The 21,591-nt window shown below is 39.0% G+C and overlaps 2 protein-coding genes and 3 long non-coding RNA genes across 11 annotated transcripts in view; 3 read left to right on the forward strand and 2 right to left on the reverse strand.

The window, feature by feature from the left end:
- LOC125773822 (putative protein kinase C delta type homolog) overlaps positions 1 to 3,500 on the forward strand; it is a 28,714-nt gene extending 25,214 nt beyond the window's left edge. For 2 of the 3 annotated variants that reach the window (XM_049444449.1, XM_049444430.1), the window contains one exon: positions 156 to 3,500. In XM_049444449.1, the coding sequence (XP_049300406.1) occupies positions 156 to 246 (91 nt within the window). In that variant the 3' untranslated portion in view covers positions 247 to 3,500. The remainder of the gene's footprint in view (positions 1 to 155) is intronic. The other variant, XM_049444442.1, reaches the window with a different exon arrangement.
- Positions 1 to 10,314, forward strand: part of LOC125774576 (uncharacterized) — a 41,771-nt gene extending 31,457 nt beyond the window's left edge. The window contains exon 2 of the long non-coding RNA XR_007421065.1: positions 10,081 to 10,314. This is a non-coding gene — a long non-coding RNA (uncharacterized LOC125774576). The remainder of the gene's footprint in view (positions 1 to 10,080) is intronic.
- Positions 5,150 to 6,044, reverse strand: LOC125774586 (uncharacterized). Its single transcript, XR_007421075.1, has 2 exons — positions 5,963 to 6,044; positions 5,150 to 5,586 (listed from the first exon to the last, which is right to left on the reverse strand). It is a non-coding gene; the product is annotated as an uncharacterized LOC125774586 (long non-coding RNA).
- LOC125774420 (uncharacterized) lies at positions 6,724 to 8,165 on the reverse strand. Its single transcript, XM_049444649.1, has 3 exons — positions 7,829 to 8,165; positions 7,411 to 7,754; positions 6,724 to 7,254 (listed from the first exon to the last, which is right to left on the reverse strand). The coding sequence occupies exons 2-3, from the start codon at positions 7,730 to 7,732 to the stop codon at positions 6,857 to 6,859; spliced, it is 720 nt and encodes a 239-aa protein (XP_049300606.1). The 5' UTR covers positions 7,733 to 7,754; positions 7,829 to 8,165; the 3' UTR covers positions 6,724 to 6,856.
- A 2,436-nt stretch (positions 10,315 to 12,750) lies between the features above and the next one.
- LOC125774525 (uncharacterized) lies at positions 12,751 to 18,387 on the forward strand. Of its 5 annotated transcripts, none has more exons than XR_007421021.1 (3): positions 12,754 to 13,454; positions 14,547 to 15,069; positions 16,162 to 17,296. It is a non-coding gene; the product is annotated as an uncharacterized LOC125774525 (long non-coding RNA). The 5 variants fall into 5 exon arrangements; XR_007421031.1 differs by lacking the exons at positions 14,547 to 15,069; positions 16,162 to 17,296 and adding exons at positions 15,070 to 15,971; positions 17,587 to 18,387 and having other exon boundaries at positions 12,758 to 14,356; XR_007421013.1 differs by lacking the exon at positions 14,547 to 15,069 and adding an exon at positions 15,070 to 15,971 and having other exon boundaries at positions 12,758 to 14,356; positions 16,685 to 17,296.
- Positions 18,388 to 21,591: the final 3,204 nt, after the last annotated feature.

The following is a 21,591-nucleotide window of genomic DNA, read 5'->3' on the forward strand; positions in this document are numbered from 1 at the left end:
ACAAATACTTGAATGGCAAAATTGTACCTTTCTAAAAATGCTACAAAAAAAACACCCCTCGCATAACTTTTAATCAACAACCCCTAATCCAACCGTAACAACAATGGAAATGAAAAAAAAAACAAACAAAACTAAAACAACAAAAAACCTTGTAGCAAAATACGCGAGAAGCAGAAGAAAAAGCAGAAAAAAATGTACTTCTGTCCCCAGTGCGGTGATATCAAAGTGACGTACAATATCTTCTAAAGCCTACCGGGTGTGTGATAACTTTCCTGTTTGGACGACATGGCACAAGGGGCAGGCATGGCATGGCAAAACAAAAGAGAGAAGAACAATTCGCCCGAAAGATTAATCGCGTGCCCTAAATTTGATAAGCTGGCGTTAAGGTGTGAGGATGGAAAATGGGTTCCCTAAAGCAAACAAAAAAAACAACAACAACAAGAGCAAGCTGATAAAGGCCATTAAGCGTAGCATAAATGTTGGCATTATTAGAAGGGGAACAAAATAGGCGGAAGTGCATTGAAGGCAATTCAACCGATTGGTTCGCAACAAAACCCGCTCGTCGGAATGCGGGTTTTCGATTGGTCGGCCGCTAAAGCAACCCCTTTTTTGTTCAATCAACAATGTGTAGATGAAACACTTTGACCACCGTCCTCTCCCCCCCCGGGTTTATCCCGCTACCCCATCCCCTTACCCAACGTAACCCGTCATCAATTTGCTCGCCAAGGCGCGCGAGGGGTGGGTTGTATCGAGTCTTATGTTCGTCTTACTCACTCGCAAAACCGGTGAATATACCGCCTGGAAATGGCAACCCTTTAAAGTAAGAAAGCAAAATCTACACTGCGGCTAGAGAGATGACCTCATACGGCAATGATTCCCACACCGAAGCAAAACCCCGCGAACGTATGTGTCGTCGTAAGGCGGCACATTAATAGTGATGATTCTTAGTTTAATCTTTCTAAACGTTTTGCTTTTGATTTTTTTTTTATTTTTGTATTTTTGATTTAATAATGATGGATATCCCCGTTTTAAGAAAGCAAACAAAAGTTTCCTATTTGCAACATCTATATTTTCTTGGTGCAAAATACTTGTTTAAAATTTTTGTTGTTCCCTACTTTTCTTTCCCTCCTCTCTTTTTCTCCTCTTTTCATCTCACTTTTTTTTGTTTTAAAATGACAAAATGAAATTTAAAAAAACAACCCTCAAACAAAGACGGTGCAAAAACTTGGACAACTGAAAACGCAAAACAAACCAAGAACAGCCTGGAAGATGCACAGCGCAAAATGCCGCGCTACGCCATAAAACGAACGTACGGGCAATAGATAAGCCGAGCGACCAACGAAGTAGCTATAAACCGACTGGACGGGAACAACACAATGAAATGCCTACGCCCCCGTACTTTTACGCCGATACTCTCTACCCTCTACCCCGACTCTCTTACGTCCAACTCCAAACGCTTAACCGGTTTTTTAAACCGATCCAACCCTTTTTTCTTACACCTTGAACAAGGTGAACATCCCCAAGAAAACGGGAAATTTTTCCACGGGAGACACACAGGCCACGGACAAAGACTGCTTCTATTTTTTTGTTGCTGTTGTCGATCTGAAGGAAGATCGATACCTGCACACATCCGGACGGTTTTAGTTTCTTTCTTCTAACCGACGTTTCATGGACAATTTTCGCAAACTTACCCATTTGTATAACTCAGTCCCCTTATCAGTTTGCCCTTGCATCCCCTTCTATACATACATCCCATCCAACATTTTGACATAGTTGGTTCGACCGAGTTTACTAAACTGGATCCCATATTTTTTTTGCACCATCACCGTCTTTCCATTTCTTCCTTAGTCTTGTTCGATCGTTAGTTTCCGTTTTCTTTTCCGTCGCAGATGGTTTTGTTGTTTGTACTGTTTCCTTTTTGGGTTTTATTTGTTCATTATGTAAACTTTATTTATTTCCATTTTCTTCTTTTTTTTGCTTCTTTTTTTTCTCTTTCTCCCTCTCTTTCTCTTTCTTCTTTTCTTCTTTTTATAATGCTTTCGTTTGTTCATGTCCTTAATGATTTAATTTTTCGGTGCATTATGACAACAACGTACCTTTTGCGTTTTGTACTAAAATAAAACAGCCAAGATAATGCTCGGCTTTATATGCTGCTGCGCAGCAGATTTGATAATTAAATATGCATTACAAAACAATTGGAAAGTTTTTGCATACAAACTGTGGGCAACTTAGATAACAAAGAATAGGTAGACTTCTCTCCTTCTTATCATTATTTTCTTCCTCCCAACACCCCCCCCCCCCCCCCTCCCCTTCTCTTTCTCCTCCCTTCAAAGCCTTGTTTTTACTCCTTGCTTATCCATGTTTCGTTTCCTGACGTATCTCTCTCTCTCTCTCGCGCGCTTCCGTCTAGCTGTTGTTTATCTTGCTTTAAAGGGATATTATCCAAGTAGTTATGTGAAACGTTTTAGTAATTAAGACTTAAGGTACACACACAAGCCGAAGCGATCAATCTCTAACGTGTTACGAGGCACCCGGGGCAGGGGCCAACATTATAACACGGTGCCTTAGCGCAGAAGAGAACAATTATGAACGTCCAGTTAGAGAAGAAACGCGAACAGGGCAAACATCGATCAAAAGGGTTCCATTGGTTGGGCTTGGATAATATATATTTAGAAAAAAAACACACCTTTTTGCATTGTAATAATCTTACCTGATCCCCGTTTTCCCAAAAACCTGTCTGAAGAAGTGAGCTGAGCTGAAAAATGCACTTGTGAACGTGAGGCAGCATAAGGTGTATGCCAAGTAAAAACAAAAAAAAAAAGAACAAAAGTACAGTATAGAGAAAAGAAAATGTACAAGCATGGGAGAAGAAAAAAAAAACATTTAAAAATGCTCTTAAATGAATTGCAATTGCTACTGATTCTTTTCCATTGCAATGTTTATAGGGTGTAGGTTTGAAATGTAAGAACACTTTTGTTTTGGCGGGGGGGCCCCATTTATTACCAAGGCGGTAAAAATCACATGCCCTTCACTAGATTTTGTCCTGTCCTAAAGATGAGAAAAGGTGACGCTTTGACTTGAATTTGAATTTAATTAAACACACTCATTCACTTTCCTTCGGAACTGGTTCTCAATTTTACACCCTTAAGTGGGTGCAATTTTATATGGTGAAGTTTTTTTTTATTCGAACAGCAAAACTAAAATTTGAAGACAAACAAAAAAAAACACACACAAACCAAACAAAACTACCAATCAAATTTAGTCGCAGATATTCTATGTGAGCGTTTATCTATATGTTTTATTTAAATATTATATACTTGAGCAATTTAGCAATATTAATAGTTGCAGACAGAGCAGAGTGCGTGCCGAATGCTAGTGAGGTTTTTTTAGGATGGCTACGGCTAAGAATTAGACACTCACAATATATATACATACACAACCAGCTATATGCAGATAATTTTTATTTGATTAATAAAAAAAACAACAACCAAGAGCATCAACCCGAGGATAATGTATGCTCTAACAGAGTAAAAAAAAAACAAGTTTTCAGTGTCGAGCACGTCATGATGACATGATCAGGTCTTCGCCCCATTCCCTGGAGCGAGTTTCCAGGGTGGCCGTCCACCATTCACCGGCTGCAACAGATGTCCGACCGGTTCGACTCCACTGTCTCGACGTCGTGTTTCCTCTCCAAACTGCGGTTAGAATTTATCGTCTTAATAATCCTCGGATTGAAGAACATTTCACGGATCCTCATCATAGATCACTAGCTTTCGCATCACAGTTATGATCAGGAACTCCGTACCGCATTAATGCCTCTCAACCACCTGATCTGGTAGATCGTTGAATCACTGCAATAGGAGTGCTCCGTAACGGCTTTCCAGCCCACCTCCCGAAGTGCTACTATTTCGAAGCCGTGGGACCTCACCTCGTTCGGAAGAATACGGCAACTTCCGGGTGCTGGGAGGCATCTACAGTTCCATGTCCCGTGTTTCCAATCATCGTTCTTGTTCCATAGTAGTGTTGGCGTTGGCTTGCAAGGTCTCATCCCCAACGAAGTATTCCAAGGCGAAGTGTCGTACTCATGAAGTATTGATAAGCTTCAATTAATTCGTCCCAAGTACGTTCGTCGCTTACTCCACAACCTCTCTTGCTACTAAACAATAAATTATCTTCTCGGTTCCACGATCATATTCTTACAGGTCGCGTATGTTTTTGGCTGACAAAGTTAGGACAGGGTTTAGGACAGAGAGACGAAAAAAAAGGCAGCAGGACATGCGCATTGCATAACATGTAAAATGCTTCGGTAAATTGACCGGATGTCGTTGAGTTTGAAATAGGACCACCTAAAGTGGTCACCATGCATCAATTCTTGTGGAGGAGAAGAACACTTCAAGTAGCAGCTTTAATCGAATTGTGATATTAACACGTTGTGTGCCACGCTTACCTTGGTGATGTTTCCTAGCAGGCCACGACGTTTTTGTTTACAAATGTGACTGTCTATCATTTTTGATAGACATGGCCCCCCAGGAAATGTAAATTTCAAACTGTTATTTCTCCGCGGAGATACCACATTTTTACAAAAAACCTTCAGCAAATATGCGGATTAGACTTTCATAAACCTAATTATATAGTTGATTTTCGGAAACCCATAGTCAATCAAATTATAAAAGTATATTTTTGGTATGCCTTTTTTCGAAAAACCTGACGTTTTGTTCATATTGCTATCTCTTATGTCGCGCCGTTCCATCGTCTGTTGTTAATGCATATATTTGTCTCACTCGCACTACAGACGATCAAACGGCGCGACATAAGAGATAGCAATATGAACAAAAACGTAAGATTTTTCGGAAAAAAGTGATCCCAAATAAATACTTTTATAAATTGATGGACTGAAGATTTGCGAAAACCAACTATGTAATTAGTTTCATCAAAGGCTTATCTTAATATTTGCCGAAGGTTGTAAGTAAAAAAGCGCAGCCACAGTGGAAAGAGAACAGTTTGAAAATGACGACTACTGTCTATCAAAAATGATAGACATGGCACACAACGTGTAAAAAAACACCTCTTGAAGATTTCTTCTGCTACCTAGCATAAAATAAACCTTCAAAGGTGTCATCATGTAAAGCATCTAACAGAAAAATAAATCTGTTACTGTGATAACAGTGTATTGTTACCGATAATTCATTTCCAATACATGTTGAGCGGTGTTCAATCGTATACAGCTGAATGGATAATGATGAACAGGGTGCAGCTTACTTACAGGTGTAAGCTTTGTAGAACAACCACACGTAGAACAACAGGAAATACCACAAAAAAGTGCGCATGGCAATAATTTCTGGTGTGTATTGGACACGTTGGCGGCGCAATGAAGCAAATGCCCTGAAACGGTTTTGACGACTGGTTTCATAAGCAAATCGTGGTAAGACAGGTGGTTGTCGTTTGGATCTCTTCACCGTAACACTGCTACCCTTGTAGTGACCCAAACGAGCATTACAGCCTCTCATCTTTGCCCTCTTTGCCAGCAGCTATGCGTGTACGTAAATCAATTACTTTTATTGCCGTTTAGCAGCTTCCGAAGGTTCGCTAAAATGAGAAGAGTGTAAGAGAGAGAGAGAGAAAAAAGTGCAAGTTATACAAAACAAACATTTGACATGAATTCAATTCTATTCTAGATTGAACAAATAAATGCTTAAGGCCCTTTTAATTAAACACAACACACATGACATGAAACTCATTGCACGGGGATCACAGCACTCATCACAATCGTTCCCTTTCTGACATGCAGCAGAAACCTAACCTCAATGTTCGCATTTCGATGTGTTGGTACGCTCGGAAGGGGGGGGAGGGGGGGGGAACAGTAACTTTTGCACAAAATGCAATATGGCCTTATGGAGAAACTGAATGTTCCAAAACCAATATTGCTTTGTTAAAACTATTGAAATGTTAAAACTATATTTACCTTGGTTTATTATCCGTGCTTATTGTCGGCGCAATCGTGTCACGGCTCCGGTGGGCGTCTAATTGTAATTTTCAGCAACCACTAAAACGCACAAAAATGGGTATTAATAAAATAAAACCCATGGAAAAACGGTATAACCGTAATAAAGAAACCACAACACGACACAGAAAAGCTTCCGAATTAAAGCAATAAAATCCAGGAAGCATGACTCACCGGAATTATGTCCGCTTCGCTTGACTTCTGCTAGAGATTGAATTTACAGCCCTTGGACGACTAACACACACACACGCGCGAATTACCTTTGATGATTGACAAATTTACCCACACAGGTAAATACTCCTATGGAAGGGCGAGTGTCACTTATTCAATTATTCCAACACATCCATACAAAGTCACGTACGTGCACGTGCAGAAAAATTGAGCAATGTGAGGAAACATCGAACTACTTCTTCGTTCGGTGCAGAGCAAGAAGTTCTTCTTTCTGGTGAGAAGTCATATGAAGCAGCTGATCGTCAATATCGTGTACACAATGCGGCACACGTACACTAATGCATGTGTGGATGAGATTGCCTGATAGAAAATAGAAAATCTCCACATTTTGTTTCCATCGAGAAATGTCCATATATTTGGGCATGTGGAATAGCGACGATTTTAACCAACACATTTATGCACTTGCAGAAAAGTGTGTAGTGGTAGAAAAAAAGGAGAAAACACGACATGAAACAATTCTTTTTTTTTTTGTACCTTTTCGAACCAAAAAAAGCCAAGTAGAAATTTTAGAAAAACAATAAAGTGTCATCAAAAATCAAAACTCAGTTGTACAGTTTGGTAATTGTTTCTAGCAGCATTAAATTAGCGCATTGATTAATGGAAGATTTTTTTTTATTTTGTTGCCTATTCCTCCTTTCCTACACGCTTCGGCTTTTTGGCTTTGACGCGATACGAACTGTAGTAGTAATAAATGAATTTGCGGGGTCGCAGCTTCATGGCCCCGGAAGATTGCTCAGGCGTGGAACGCTCCTCCGCTATGGGAGTCGAAAAAGGAGCGTCATCGACACCTTCACCACGGGCCTCATCAGAGGCATCATCACAACATTGCTTCACTGTCGGCAGTGTAGATGGAGCGTCCTTTGCAGCTTCATCGTTGGCCTCATCAGAGGCATCAGGGCAAACTCCTTCCGCTATGGGAGGCGAAGGGGGAGCGTCATCAAAACCTTCAAAATGGACGTCATCAGAGGCATCATCACAACGTTGCTCCACTTCAGGAGGCGAAGGGGAAGTGTCATCGACACCTTCATCGTTAGCCTCATCAGAGGCATCAGCGCAATGTTGCTTCGCTGCAGGAGGAGGCGGTGGAGCGTCATCCACATCTTCAACATGGGCCTCATCAGAGGCATCAGCGCTATCTTGACCCACTGCAGGAGGCGAAGGAGGAGTGTCATCGACACCTTCATCGTTAGTCTCATCAGAGGCATCAGTTTGAACTTCGATTCTGAGAGGCGGAGAAGGAGCGTCTTCGACACATTCAACATAGACCTCATCAGAGGCATCATCACAACGTTGCTCCACTGCAGGAGGCGAAGGGGGGGTGTCATCCACATCTTCAACACGGGTTTCATCAGAGGCATCAGCGTTACGTACCGCCCCCAACAGAGGCGAAAGCGGAAAGAGATCGAGACCCTCAAGAATCTCGAAATCAATCTCATCATCGTAAAATCTCTCCACCAAATATGGTGAAGGGGGTGCGTCATCCAGACGGTTCTCCGACATTTTCTCTACCGCGTTGAAAGGGCTGCCCGGTCAAAGAAAAACATAACGGAACACTTGGACACCATTTGAAACACGATTCGATCACTTTATACTTACACAAGCAATGAAATCACCCGAACGATGGAGATTTAGATGGATTTTTTCAGCAAATACGCCGCTAGCCGGTACCGATGAAGCGATACGATCGAACACTTGCACACGAATGGCGATGATGAATTGAACAGAAATGATTGAAGGGTGGTTACCATGGTAACCGGTCTGTTTCCCCTAGCGCAAGTCAAGGGAGTTTGGTCTCAGTAAACTGTTTTCTGTGTACGTTCAATCATCAATGATATCTTCAATGATATTTCGATGACGTTTCAGGCTTGGGTTTTGGTTGACGGGATATATCATAAAATGATAGTTTTATTGTTATAGTCTAATGCTTGTGATTGTGAAATAAACCACTTTATTAACAAAGGTACTAGAAGACGAAACAAGAGCAAGAACGGCACGTCCGTCGTGAGCATGAGGGTACGATCGAGTGTCGCTGCGGTCTGTGCGACTGCGATACGAACGGAGGCCACTCATCTACACGATAACGCTGCATTATCGGTGAGTGCCTCTGGATTATCGGTGCATGCCTCTCAGATGCTGCAGGGGTGCACAACACAACACAGAGGAAAAAGATCGACATTTTAAATCTTTCATAACATGCAGCAATATCAGCAGGGCGTACAACACTATCATGAAGAAGTGCGCATGTAAAAAACAACGCTACCGAACGCCTCCTTTGGCTGAAGCAAGTAGCTTTCATGCCTTTGATGGAACGTCAGGCTAACGTACGTTGATCGCTTCCTCTGTAGCAAGCAGCTTTCATGCCTCCCCCCTCACTACATTTTGCCTACCGCGTCATACACCGGGCAAAATACAATCGGGATCGAATATTAGCAGTCGGATAGCACCAATTAGAAGCAGCTTCGAACATTTCGAGCATAAAAATAAAAACTTTTGTACCCGGTTAATCAAACATGTCCAGCTTTTAAATTATTTTTTATGCATTGCTTCATTTAATGCATTATTTGAGTGAAAAGAAACTCATTGCAACCCATTGGCATTAAAATAAAACAATTTAATTTTTTTTGCAAAATTTCCCAAAAAAATCGTAAGGGGTAAGCCTTATGAAATTTTCGAGTGGAAAAATTTTTTGAAATTTTTTTCTGATTTTTTATTCTTTTTTTAATTAATAGCACTATTTAAGTGAAAAGAAACTTATTGCAACAAATTCCCATCAAAATATATCACATTTAAAGTTTTTGCTACATTGCTCAAAAATGAGGAAAATTTTACATTTTCTCAAACAGGGTAAGGAACTTGGTTCCTCGAATAACTTCTGGCACAGACATCTGAGGGCATGGCTGTCCAAGAAGAAAATGTAGTCATTGGTGCCATCTATCGACCACATGTTAAAGTTTGGCGATCCGTTGGATACCGACCGAGTTATAGGCAAAAGTTGATGCAAAAATGAGGAAAATTTTACACTTTCTCAAACAGGGTAAGGAACTTGGTTCCTCGAATAACTTCTGGCACAGACATCTGAGGGCATGGCCGTCCAAGAAGAAAATGTAGCCATTGGTGCCATCTATCGACCACAGGTTAAAGATTGGCGATTCGTTGGATACCGACCGAGTTATAGGCAAAATTTGGTGCAAAAATGAGGAAAATTTTCATTTTTTTTTTTTGAATTTTTTGATTTTTTTATTATTTTTCACTCTTTTTTTTATTTCAAGCATTATTAGAGTGAAAAGAAACTCATTGCAACCCATTGGCATTAAAATAAAACAATTTATTTTTTTTTGCAAAATTTCCCAAAAAAATCGTAAGGGGTAAGCCTTATGAAATTTTCGAGTGGAAAAATTTTTTGAAATTTTTTTCTGATTTTTTATTCTTTTTTTAATTAATAGCACTATTTAAGTGAAAAGAAACTTATTGCAACAAATTCCCATCAAAATATATCACATTTAAAGTTTTTGCTACATTGCTCAAAAATGAGGAAAATTTTACATTTTCTCAAACAGGGTAAGGAACTTGGTTCCTCGAATAACTTCTGGCACAGACATCTGAGGGCATGGCCGTCCAAGAAGAAAATGTAGTCATTGGTGCCATCTATCGACCACAGGTTAAAGTTTGGCGATCCGTTGGATACCGACCGAGTTATAGGCAAAAGTTGATGCAAAAATGAGGAAAATTTTACACTTTCTGAAACAGGGTAAGGAACTTGGTTCCTCGAATAACTTCTGGCACAGACATCTGAGGGCATGGCCGTCCAAGAAGAAAATGTAGCCATTGGTGCCATCTATCGACCACAGGTTAAAGATTGGCGATTCGTTGGATACCGACCGAGTTATAGGCAAAATTTGGTGCAAAAATGAGGAAAATTTTCATTTTTTTTTTTTGAATTTTTTGATTTTTTTATTATTTTTCACTCTTTTTTTTATTTCAAGCATTATTAGAGTGAAAAGAAACTCATTGCAACCCATTGGCATTAAAATAAAACAATTTAATTTTTTTTGCAAAATTTCCCAAAAAAATCGTAAGGGGTAAGCCTTATGAAATTTTCGAGTGGAAAAATTTTTTGAAATTTTTTTCTGATTTTTTATTCTTTTTTTAATTAATAGCACTATTTAAGTGAAAAGAAACTTATTGCAACAAATTCCCATCAAAATATATCACATTTAAAGTTTTTGCTACATTGCTCAAAAATGAGGAAAATTTTACATTTTCTCAAACAGGGTAAGGAACTTGGTTCCTCGAATAACTTCTGGCACAGACATCTGAGGGCATGGCCGTCCAAGAAGAAAATGTAGTCATTGGTGCCATCTATCGACCACAGGTTAAAGTTTGGCGATCCGTTGGATACCGACCGAGTTATAGGCAAAAGTTGATGCAAAAATGAGGAAAATTTTACACTTTCTGAAACAGGGTAAGGAACTTGGTTCCTCGAATAACTTCTGGCACAGACATCTGAGGGCATGGCCGTCCAAGAAGAAAATGTAGCCATTGGTGCCATCTATCGACCACAGGTTAAAGATTGGCGATTCGTTGGATACCGACCGAGTTATAGGCAAAATTTGGTGCAAAAATGAGGAAAATTTTCATTTTTTTTTTTTGAATTTTTTGATTTTTTTATTATTTTTCACTCTTTTTTTTATTTCAAGCATTATTAGAGTGAAAAGAAACTCATTGCAACCCATTGGCATTAAAATAAAACAATTTAATTTTTTTTGCAAAATTTCCCAAAAAAATCGTAAGGGGTAAGCCTTATGAAATTTTCGAGTGGAAAATTTTTTTGAAATTTTTTTCTGATTTTTTATTCTTTTTTTAATTAATAGCACTATTTAAGTGAAAAGAAACTTATTGCAACAAATTCCCATCAAAATATATCACATTTAAAGTTTTTGCTACATTGCTCAAAAATGAGGAAAATTTTACATTTTCTCAAACAGGGTAAGGAATTTGGTTCCTCGAATAACTTCTGGCACAGACAACTGAGGGCATGGCTGTCCAAGAAGAAAATGTAGCCATTGGTGCCATCTATCGACCACAGGTTAAAGTTTGGCGATCCGTTGGATACCGACCGAGTTATAGGCAAAAGTTGATGCAAAAATGAGGAAAATTTTACACTTTCTCAAACAGGGTATGGAACTTGGTTCCTCGAATAACTTCTGGCACAGGCATCTGAGGGCATGGCTGTCCAAGAAGAAAATGTAGCCATTGGTGCCATCTATCGACCACAGGTTAAAGATTGGCGATTCGTTGGATACCGACCGAATTATAGGCAAAATTTGGTGCAAAAATGAGGAAAATTTTCATTTTTTTTTTAATTTTTTAATTTTTTTTATTATTTTTCACTCTTTTTTTATTTCAAGCATTATTAGAGTGAAAAGAAACTCATTGCAACCCATTGGCATTAAAATAAAACAATTTAATTTTTTTTGCAAAATTTCCCAAAAAAATCGTAAGGGGTAAGCCTTATGAAATTTTCGAGTGGAAAATTTTTTTGAAATTTTTTTCTGATTTTTTATTCTTTTTTTAATTAATAGCACTATTTAAGTGAAAATAAACTTATTGCAACAAATTCCCATCAAAATATATCACATTTAAAATTTTTGCTACATTGCTCAAAAATGAGGAAAATTTTACATTTTCTCAAACAGGGTAAGGAACTTGGTTCCTCGAATAACTTCTGGCACAGACATCTGAGGGCATGGCCGTCCAAGAAGAAAATGTAGCCATTGGTGCCATCTATCGACCACAGGTTAAAGTTTGGCGATCCGTTGGATACCGACCGAGTTATAGGCAAAAGTTGATGCAAAAATGAGGAAAATTTTACACTTTCTCAAACAGGGTAAGGAACTTGGTTCCTCGAATAACTTCTGGCACAGATATCTGAGGGCATGGCCGTCCAAGAAGAAAATGTAGCCATTGGTGCCATCTATCGACCACAGGTTAAAGATTGGCGATTCGTTGGATACCGACCGAGTTATAGGCAAAATTTGGTGCAAAAATGAGGAAAATTTTCATATTTTTTTTTAATTTTTTGATTTTTTTATTATTTTTCACTCTTTTTTTTATTTCAAGCATTATTAGAGTGAAAAGAAACTCATTGCAACCCATTGGCATTAAAATAAAACAATTTAATTTTTTTTGCAAAATTTCCCAAAAAAATCGTAAGGGGTAAGCCTTATGAAATTTTCGAGTGGAAAATTTTTTTGAATTTTTTTTCTGATTTTTTATTCTTTTTTTAATTAATAGCACTATTTAAGTGAAAAGAAACTTATTGCAACAAATTTCCATCAAAATATATCACATTTAAAATTTTTGCTACATTGCTCAAAAATGAGGAAAATTTTACATTTTCTCAAACAGGGTAAGGAACTTGGTTCCTCGAATAACTTCTGGCACAGACATCTGAGGGCATGGCCGTCCAAGAAGAAAATGTAGCCATTGGTGCCATCTATCGACCACAGGTTAAAGTTTGGCGATCCGTTGGATACTGACCGAGTTATAGGCAAAAGTTGATGCAAAAATGAGGAAAATTTTACACTTTCTGAAACAGGGTAAGGAACTTGGTTCCTCGAATAACTTCTGGCACAGACATCTGAGGGCATGGCCGTCCAAGAAGAAAATGTAGCCATTGGTGCCATCTATCGACCACAGGTTAAAGATTGGCGATTCGTTGGATACCGACCGAGTTATAGGCAAAATTTGGTGCAAAAATGAGGAAATTTTTCATTTTTTTTTTTAATTTTTTGATTTTTTTATTATTTTTCACTCTTTTTTTTTATTTCAAGCATTATTAGAGTGAAAAGAAACTCATTGCAACCCATTGGCATTAAAATAAAACAATTTAATTTTTTTTGCAAAATTTCCCAAAAAAATCGTAAGGGGTAAGCCTTATGAAATTTTCGAGTGGAAAATTTTTTTGAAATTTTTTTCTGATTTTTTATTCTTTTTTTAATTAATAGCACTATTTAAGTGAAAAGAAACTTATTGCAACAAATTCCCATCAAAATATATCACATTTAAAATTTTTGCTACATTGCTCAAAAATGAGGAAAATTTTACATTTTCTCAAACAGGGTAAGGAACTTGGTTCCTCGAATAACTTCTGGCACAGACATCTGAGGGCATGGCCGTCCAAGAAGAAAATGTAGCCATTGATGCCATCTATCGACCACAGGTTAAAGTTTGGCGATCCGTTGGATACCGACCGAGTTATAGGCAAAAGTTGATGCAAAAATGAGGAAAATTTTACATTTTCTCAAACAGGGTAAGGAACTTGGTTCCTCGAATAACTTCTGGCACAGACATCTGAGGGCATGGCCGTCCAAGAAGAAAATGTAGCCATTGGTGCCATCTATCGACCACACGTTAAAGTTTGGCGATCCGTTGGATACCGACCGAGTTATAGGCAAAAGTTGATGCAAAAATGAGGAAAATTTTACACTTTCTCAAACAGGGTAAGGAACTTGGTTCCTCGAATAACTTCTGGCACAGACATCTGAGGGCATGGCCGTCCAAGAAGAAAATGTAGCCATTGGTGCCATCTATCGACCACAGGTTAAAGATTGGCGGTATCGTTGGATACCGACCGAGTTATAGGCAAAATTTGGTGCAAAAATGAGGAAAATTTTCATTTTTTTTTTAATTTTTTGATTTTTTTATTATTTTTCACTCTTTTTTTTATTTCAAGCATTATTAGAGTGAAAAGAAACTCATTGCAACCCATTGGCATTAAAATAAAACAATTTAATTTTTTTTGCAAAATTTCCCAAAAAAATCGTAAGGGGTAAGCCTTATGAAATTTTCGAGTGGAAAATTTTTTTGAAATTTTTTTCTGATTTTTTATTCTTTTTTTAATTAATAGCACTATTTAAGTGAAAAGAAACTTATTGCAACAAATTCCCATCAAAATATATCACATTTAAAGTTTTTGCTACATTGCTCAAAAATGAGGAAAATTTTACATTTTCTCAAACAGGGTAAGGAACTTGGTTCCTCGAATAACTTCTGGCACAGACATCTGAGGGCATGGCTGTCCAAGAAGAAAATGTAGCCATTGGTGCCATCTATCGACCACAGGTTAAAGTTTGGCGATCCGTTGGATGCCGACCGAGTTATAGGCAAAAGTTGATGCAAAAATGAGGAAAATTTTACACTTTCTCAAACAGGGTAAGGAACTTGGTTCCTCGAATAACTTCTGGCACAGACATCTGAGGGCATGGCCGTCCAAGAAGAAAATGTAGCCATTGGTGCCATCTATCGACCACAGGATAAAGATTGGCGATTCGTTGGATACCGACCGAGTTATAGGCAAAATTTGGTGCAAAAATGAGGAAAATTTTCATTTTTTTTTTTAATTTTTTGATTTTTTTTATTATTTTTCACTCTTTTTTTTATTTCAAGCATTATTAGAGTGAAAAGAAACTCATTGCAACCCATTGGCATTAAAATAAAACAATTTAATTTTTTTTGCAAAATTTCCCAAAAAAATCGTAAGGGGTAAGCCTTATGAAATTTTCGAGTGGAAAATTTTTTTGAAATTTTTTTCTGATTTTTTATTCTTTTTTTAATTAATAGCACTATTTAAGTGAAAAGAAACTTATTGCAACAAATTCCCATCAAAATATATCACATTTAAAATTTTTGCTACATTGCTCAAAAATGAGGAAAATTTTACATTTTCTCAAACAGGGTAAGGAACTTGGTTCCTCGAATAACTTCTGGCACAGACATCTGAGGGCATGGCCGTCCAAGAAGAAAATGTAGCCATTGATGCCATCTATCGACCACAGGTTAAAGTTTGGCGATCCGTTGGATACCGACCGAGTTATAGGCAAAAGTTGATGCAAAAATGAGGAAAATTTTACATTTTCTCAAACAGGGTAAGGAACTTGGTTCCTCGAATAACTTCTGGCACAGACATCTGAGGGCATGGCCGTCCAAGAAGAAAATGTAGCCATTGGTGCCATCTATCGACCACACGTTAAAGTTTGGCGATCCGTTGGATACCGACCGAGTTATAGGCAAAAGTTGATGCAAAAATGAGGAAAATTTTACACTTTCTCAAACAGGGTAAGGAACTTGGTTCCTCGAATAACTTCTGGCACAGACATCTGAGGGCATGGCCGTCCAAGAAGAAAATGTAGCCATTGGTGCCATCTATCGACCACAGGTTAAAGATTGGCGGTATCGTTGGATACCGACCGAGTTATAGGCAAAATTTGGTGCAAAAATGAGGAAAATTTTCATTTTTTTTTTAATTTTTTGATTTTTTTATTATTTTTCACTCTTTTTTTTATTTCAAGCATTATTAGAGTGAAAAGAAACTCATTGCAACCCATTGGCATTAAAATAAAACAATTTAATTTTTTTTGCAAAATTTCCCAAAAAAATCGTAAGGGGTAAGCCTTATGAAATTTTCGAGTGGAAAATTTTTTTGAAATTTTTTTCTGATTTTTTATTCTTTTTTTAATTAATAGCACTATTTAAGTGAAAAGAAACTTATTGCAACAAATTCCCATCAAAATATATCACATTTAAAGTTTTTGCTACATTGCTCAAAAATGAGGAAAATTTTACATTTTCTCAAACAGGGTAAGGAACTTGGTTCCTCGAATAACTTCTGGCACAGACATCTGAGGGCATGGCTGTCCAAGAAGAAAATGTAGCCATTGGTGCCATCTATCGACCACAGGTTAAAGTTTGGCGATCCGTTGGATGCCGACCGAGTTATAGGCAAAAGTTGATGCAAAAATGAGGAAAATTTTACACTTTCTCAAACAGGGTAAGGAACTTGGTTCCTCGAATAACTTCTGGCACAGACATCTGAGGGCATGGCCGTCCAAGAAGAAAATGTAGCCATTGGTGCCATCTATCGACCACAGGATAAAGATTGGCGATTCGTTGGATACCGACCGAGTTATAGGCAAAATTTGGTGCAAAAATGAGGAAAATTTTCATTTTTTTTTTTAATTTTTTGATTTTTTTTATTATTTTTCACTCTTTTTTTTATTTCAAGCATTATTAGAGTGAAAAGAAACTCATTGCAACCCATTGGCATTAAAATAAAACAATTTAATTTTTTTTGCAAAATTTCCCAAAAAAATCGTAAGGGGTAAGCCTTATGAAATTTTCGAGTGGAAAATTTTTTTGAAATTTTTTTCTGATTTTTTATTCTTTTTTTAATTAATAGCACTATTTAAGTGAAAAGAAACTTATTGCAACAAATTCCCATCAAAATATATCACATTTAAAATTTTTGCTACATTGCTCAAAAATGAGGAAAATTTTACATTTTCTCAAACAGGGTAAGGAACTTGGTTCCTCGAATAACTTCTGGCACAGACATCTGAGGGCATGGCCGTCCAAGAAGAAAATGTAGCCATTGATGCCATCTATCGACCACAGGTTAAAGTTTGGCGATCCGTTGGATACCGACCGAGTTATAGGCAAAAGTTGATGCAAAAATGAGGAAAATTTTACATTTTCTCAAACAGGGTAAGGAACTTGGTTCCTCGAATAACTTCTGGCACAGACATCTGAGGGCATGGCCGTCCAAGAAGAAAATGTAGCCATTGGTGCCATCTATCGACCACACGTTAAAGTTTGGCGATCCGTTGGATACCGACCGAGTTATAGGCAAAAGTTGATGCAAAAATGAGGAAAATTTTACACTTTCTCAAACAGGGTAAGGAACTTGGTTCCTCGAATAACTTCTGGCACAGACATCTGAGGGCATGGCCGTCCAAGAAGAAAATGTAGCCATTGGTGCCATCTATCGACCACAGGTTAAAGATTGGCGGTATCGTTGGATACCGACCGAGTTATAGGCAAAATTTGGTGCAAAAATGAGGAAAATTTTCATTTTTTTTTTAATTTTTTGATTTTTTTATTATTTTTCACTCTTTTTTTTATTTCAAGCATTATTAGAGTGAAAAGAAACTCATTGCAACCCATTGGCATTAAAATAAAACAATTTAATTTTTTTTGCAAAATTTCCCAAAAAAATCGTAAGGGGTAAGCCTTATGAAATTTTCGAGTGGAAAATTTTTTTGAAATTTTTTTCTGATTTTTTATTCTTTTTTTAATTAATAGCACTATTTAAGTGAAAAGAAACTTATTGCAACAAATTCCCATCAAAATATATCACATTTAAAGTTTTTGCTACATTGCTCAAAAATGAGGAAAATTTTACATTTTCTCAAACAGGGTAAGGAACTTGGTTCCTCGAATAACTTCTGGCACAGACATCTGAGGGCATGGCCGTCCAAGAAGAAAATGTAGCCATTGGTGCCATCTATCGACCACAGGTTAAAGATTGGCGATTCGTTGGATACCGACCGAGTTATAGGCAAAAGTTGGTGCAAAATTGAGCCTAATGAAATTTTAAATTCTTCGATTTTGTCTTTTTTTATAACATAATTGTTCATTCGTTTTTTATTTAAAGCAAATTTTTTTTTTTTTTTGTTAACAGGGAGGGAACCTTCAAAAGGTACCCACCTCGAAGGGCGGCTTGCGGCTACAAACCAATCCCTCGGAGATGGGTTATGTACGATTCAGCGTGACACTAGACCCGTGAAGCGGACCTGGCAGCCGATGGGACTCTAACTAAACCACTCCTCGACCTGATCCGAACCCTGCCGATGCGCTTGATGTGCGTAGTACTCCATGCAGGAACGTTTGTGCGATGCACCCATCCTGTTGACGCGCTGCTGCTTTCCAATGCTGCTACTGCGACATCCGTCCTGGTTGTCTCAGCTGCTGCTGCTGCTTAAATCCGCCTGTCCGTAGCCGCTACTTCCGGTAGGGTCTAACTCCTGCTGCTGCTGCTTCCGTTCTCGTCGTCCTTTGATGCGGTCACGGCGGCAGCTGTTGCTGTCCCGTTTGTTCCGTGTTCCGCCGTCGATGTTGTCGTCTCCGTCTGGCCGTTGGTGGACTTTCCTCGTTCCACCTCAGTTGGAGGTTTCTGAAGATGGTCCGTGCGGCGGTCCGGACTGCTTCCCATGTGTTGCTGTTGGCACACATGTTGGCTACTCGAAAAACTCCTGTGCGGTGCGTCCTCTGAACCGTGGTCCGGTGAATATCTTTCTGAAGAAGCGTCCGTCCCCACGATGGTGCCGCGTAACGGACAATGCTATTCCCAACGTTAACCAAGGATCTCCTTCTGCTGCTTTTTGGGCCACACTTGTTCGGCATCAGAGCGGTCAGGGCATTCGTGCTACGTGATGATACCTGGTGCGAAACCTTTTCCACATGTCGGCCGTAGTTCTGTTTGCGGCAGAGCACGACCCCAAGGTACTTGAGCGTCTCCGTGGATACGATCATATGTTCCCCAGCTGGTAGCTCGTAGATGAGTGCAGAAGATCATGTAGCCGGTCTTTTCATGAGTCAGCTTCAGACCTACACCATCCATCCAACGTTCAATCGTCTCCAGGTTCCTCGTAGCAAGGGCGCTGATTTCCTGAGGGTCTCTCTTGATAAAGGTGAATGTGATCGGCAAACCCTATAATGTCCGGACGCGGACGCCTTCGAGAACAGCACTAGCCGTTGCCTCTTCCATTCGCCGCGGAAGTGGCCGGAATCGATGTAATGCTGGAACGGTCTCATGAAGACGCGTGGAAATGCCGTCATTGCCGCAATCAAGGCCACGTTCGGAATGCTGTCGTCTCCTGGGGCACGCTGGGGATTGAGCGATTTTGCGATGCTCACCAGCTCACCCTCGGTAACGGGATCTCGTGCCGTGTCCTCGTCCGTCAATCCTGTTGCTATGGACCATTCCATAGGCGGTTGCACCGAAAAAAGTTCGCCAACGATGTGCTGCAGCTTAGCTGGATCCCGTTCCATCAGTACGCGGGCGTACGCTCCGTGGGGCCCCAGTTGTTCCGGAAGTTGATCGCCATGCTCCTTTTTGCACTGCTTGACCGCTTGCTCTCGCTGCTGTGTACACTGGTCGCCGATCCTGTCGCTGCTCCTCCGCTCGGGCTCGCTTGAGCCTTCTCCGCATCACGATGTAAGTGCGTTTAATGCATTATTTGAGTGAAAAGAAACTCATTTCAACCAATTCGCATTGAAAAAAATCAATTTTTAAAATTTTGCAAAATTTCACAAAAAAAACCTAAGGCTCCTTATTAGAATTTCAATTTTTTACAATTTTTTTTGATATATTTATTGTTTTTCATTCTTTTATTTGCCGATAGAAATCGATTGAGGATCAATGCGACGAAGACAAAGTACTTGCTTGCCGGAGGCTCTAACCGTGATAGAGCCCGAATCGGGAGCAGAGTATCAGTTGACGGCGACGATCTCGAGGTGGTAGAGGAGTTCTGCTACCTTGGTACGATCGTAACTTCGGACAACAACATGAGCAGCGAAATCCGATGGCGCATTGTTCAGGGAAATCGTGCCTACTACGGGCTCCACAAACTCCTGCGATCCAGAAGGCTCCAGCAACACACGAAATGCACGATATATCGCACACTGATACGTCCGGTAGTCCTCTACGGGTACGAGTCCTGGACTATCTAAGTGCTAAGGACTATCTTTGGCGGTGTGTGCGAGCAGGGCGTGTGGAGAAGGACAATGAACCACGAGCTAGCTGAGCTGTTTGGCGGTGCAGATATCCTGACGGTGGTCAAAGCCGGAAGGATACGATGGCTGGGGCACGTGATGAGGATGCCGGACTCATGCCCCACCAGGAAGGTGCTCGTCAGCGATCCGTTCGTCACGGGGCGGAGAGGAGCACAGCGAGTTCGTTGGCTCGATCAGGTGGAGTCAAACCTGTCGGAGATCGGATGCAGCCGTGTATGGAGGACTGCAGCCCCGGACCGAGTTTCCTGGAAACGGATTGGCGACCAGGCCATGTCTACGCGACGTGCTCGACCGTGAGCAGGCCAGAAAAGAAGATTCTGTTATTTATTCAGAGCATTATTGAGTGAAAAGAAGGGCGCGAAAGAGTAAAAATGAAATATTTCATTTCCGTTTCTTGGTTATAACTTTAGTACTAATGATCGGACAACTATGGGGAAAATATGCAACGACGAAGAATCGAATTCTACACAAATCATTTAGACATTATGTGTGTCTATCTCTTCAGGTTTTCAAGTAAATCGCGATATGAAGGAATTTTTGAAATATTTCAATTCCGTTTTTTGTTTATAACTTTAATACTAATGATCGGATAATCATGCAAAACACATGCAAAGATGCAGATTTAAATTCTACACAAATCATCCCAACATTGTTGATGTCTATCTCTTCACGTTTTCAAGTAATTCGCAAAGAAAGAAAATTTTGAAATATTTCACTTTGGTTTATTGGTCATAACTTTAGTACTAATGATCGGACAATCATGTAAAACACATACAAAGATGCAAAATCGAATTCTACACAAATCATGTGAACATTTCTGATGTCTATCTCTTCAGGATTTCAAGTAATTCGCAAATAAAGAAAATTTTGAAATATTTCAATTCCGTTTTTTGTTAATAACTTTAGTACTGATGATCCGAAAAGTATGCAAAAAATATGCAAAGATGCAGATTTAAATTCTGTACAAATCATCCGAGCATTGTAGTTGGCTATCTCTTCAGGATTTCAAGTAATTCGCAAATAAAGAAAATTTTGAAATATTTCACTTCGGTTTTTTGGTAATAACTTTAGTACTAATGATCGGACAGGTAAGTAAAACACATACAAAGATGCAGAATTGAATTCTACACAAATCATCTGAACATTGATGATGTCTATCTTCTCAGGATTTCAAGTAATTCGCAAAAAACCAAAATTTTGAAATATTTCATGAAATATTTCAAAAAAGCCAAAAGTGTCAGAGAAAAAATGAAACTTTTCATGAAATATTTCAAAGATGAAAAGTTTCACAGAAAAAATGAAACATTTCATGAAATATTTCATGAAATTTTTCATGAAATATTTCATCAATTTTCATGCCAACTTATTAACGAGGAGTCAAGGAGTCTAAAACAGTTGAAGTTGGGGGTCTAGGGGGCCTCAAACAGGTGCAGGAGGAGGTGCGACGGTGAAAAACCAAAAAAAAAAAAATTTAAAAAAAATTGGGCCCACGAACCGACGAAAATGTGAAAAATCAAAGTGAAAAAATACGCTCCAAAATTTCAAAATCTGGTACCGTCGATTAGAAAAAAGCAAAAAAAAAATTGGGCCCACGAACCGACGAAAATCTGAAAATCCAAAGTGTAAAAATACGTTTTGGTTTTTGAAGTGCTACCTCCTCGCCTGGTATGCTCTCCTGTTACTTCAAACCATTTCGCCTGGTAGTTTTCGAAATCCAAAAGTACCCA

Source organism: Anopheles funestus, chromosome X (assembly GCF_943734845.2).
Source record: "Anopheles funestus chromosome X, idAnoFuneDA-416_04, whole genome shotgun sequence".
Taxonomy (NCBI): domain Eukaryota; kingdom Metazoa; phylum Arthropoda; class Insecta; order Diptera; family Culicidae; genus Anopheles; species Anopheles funestus.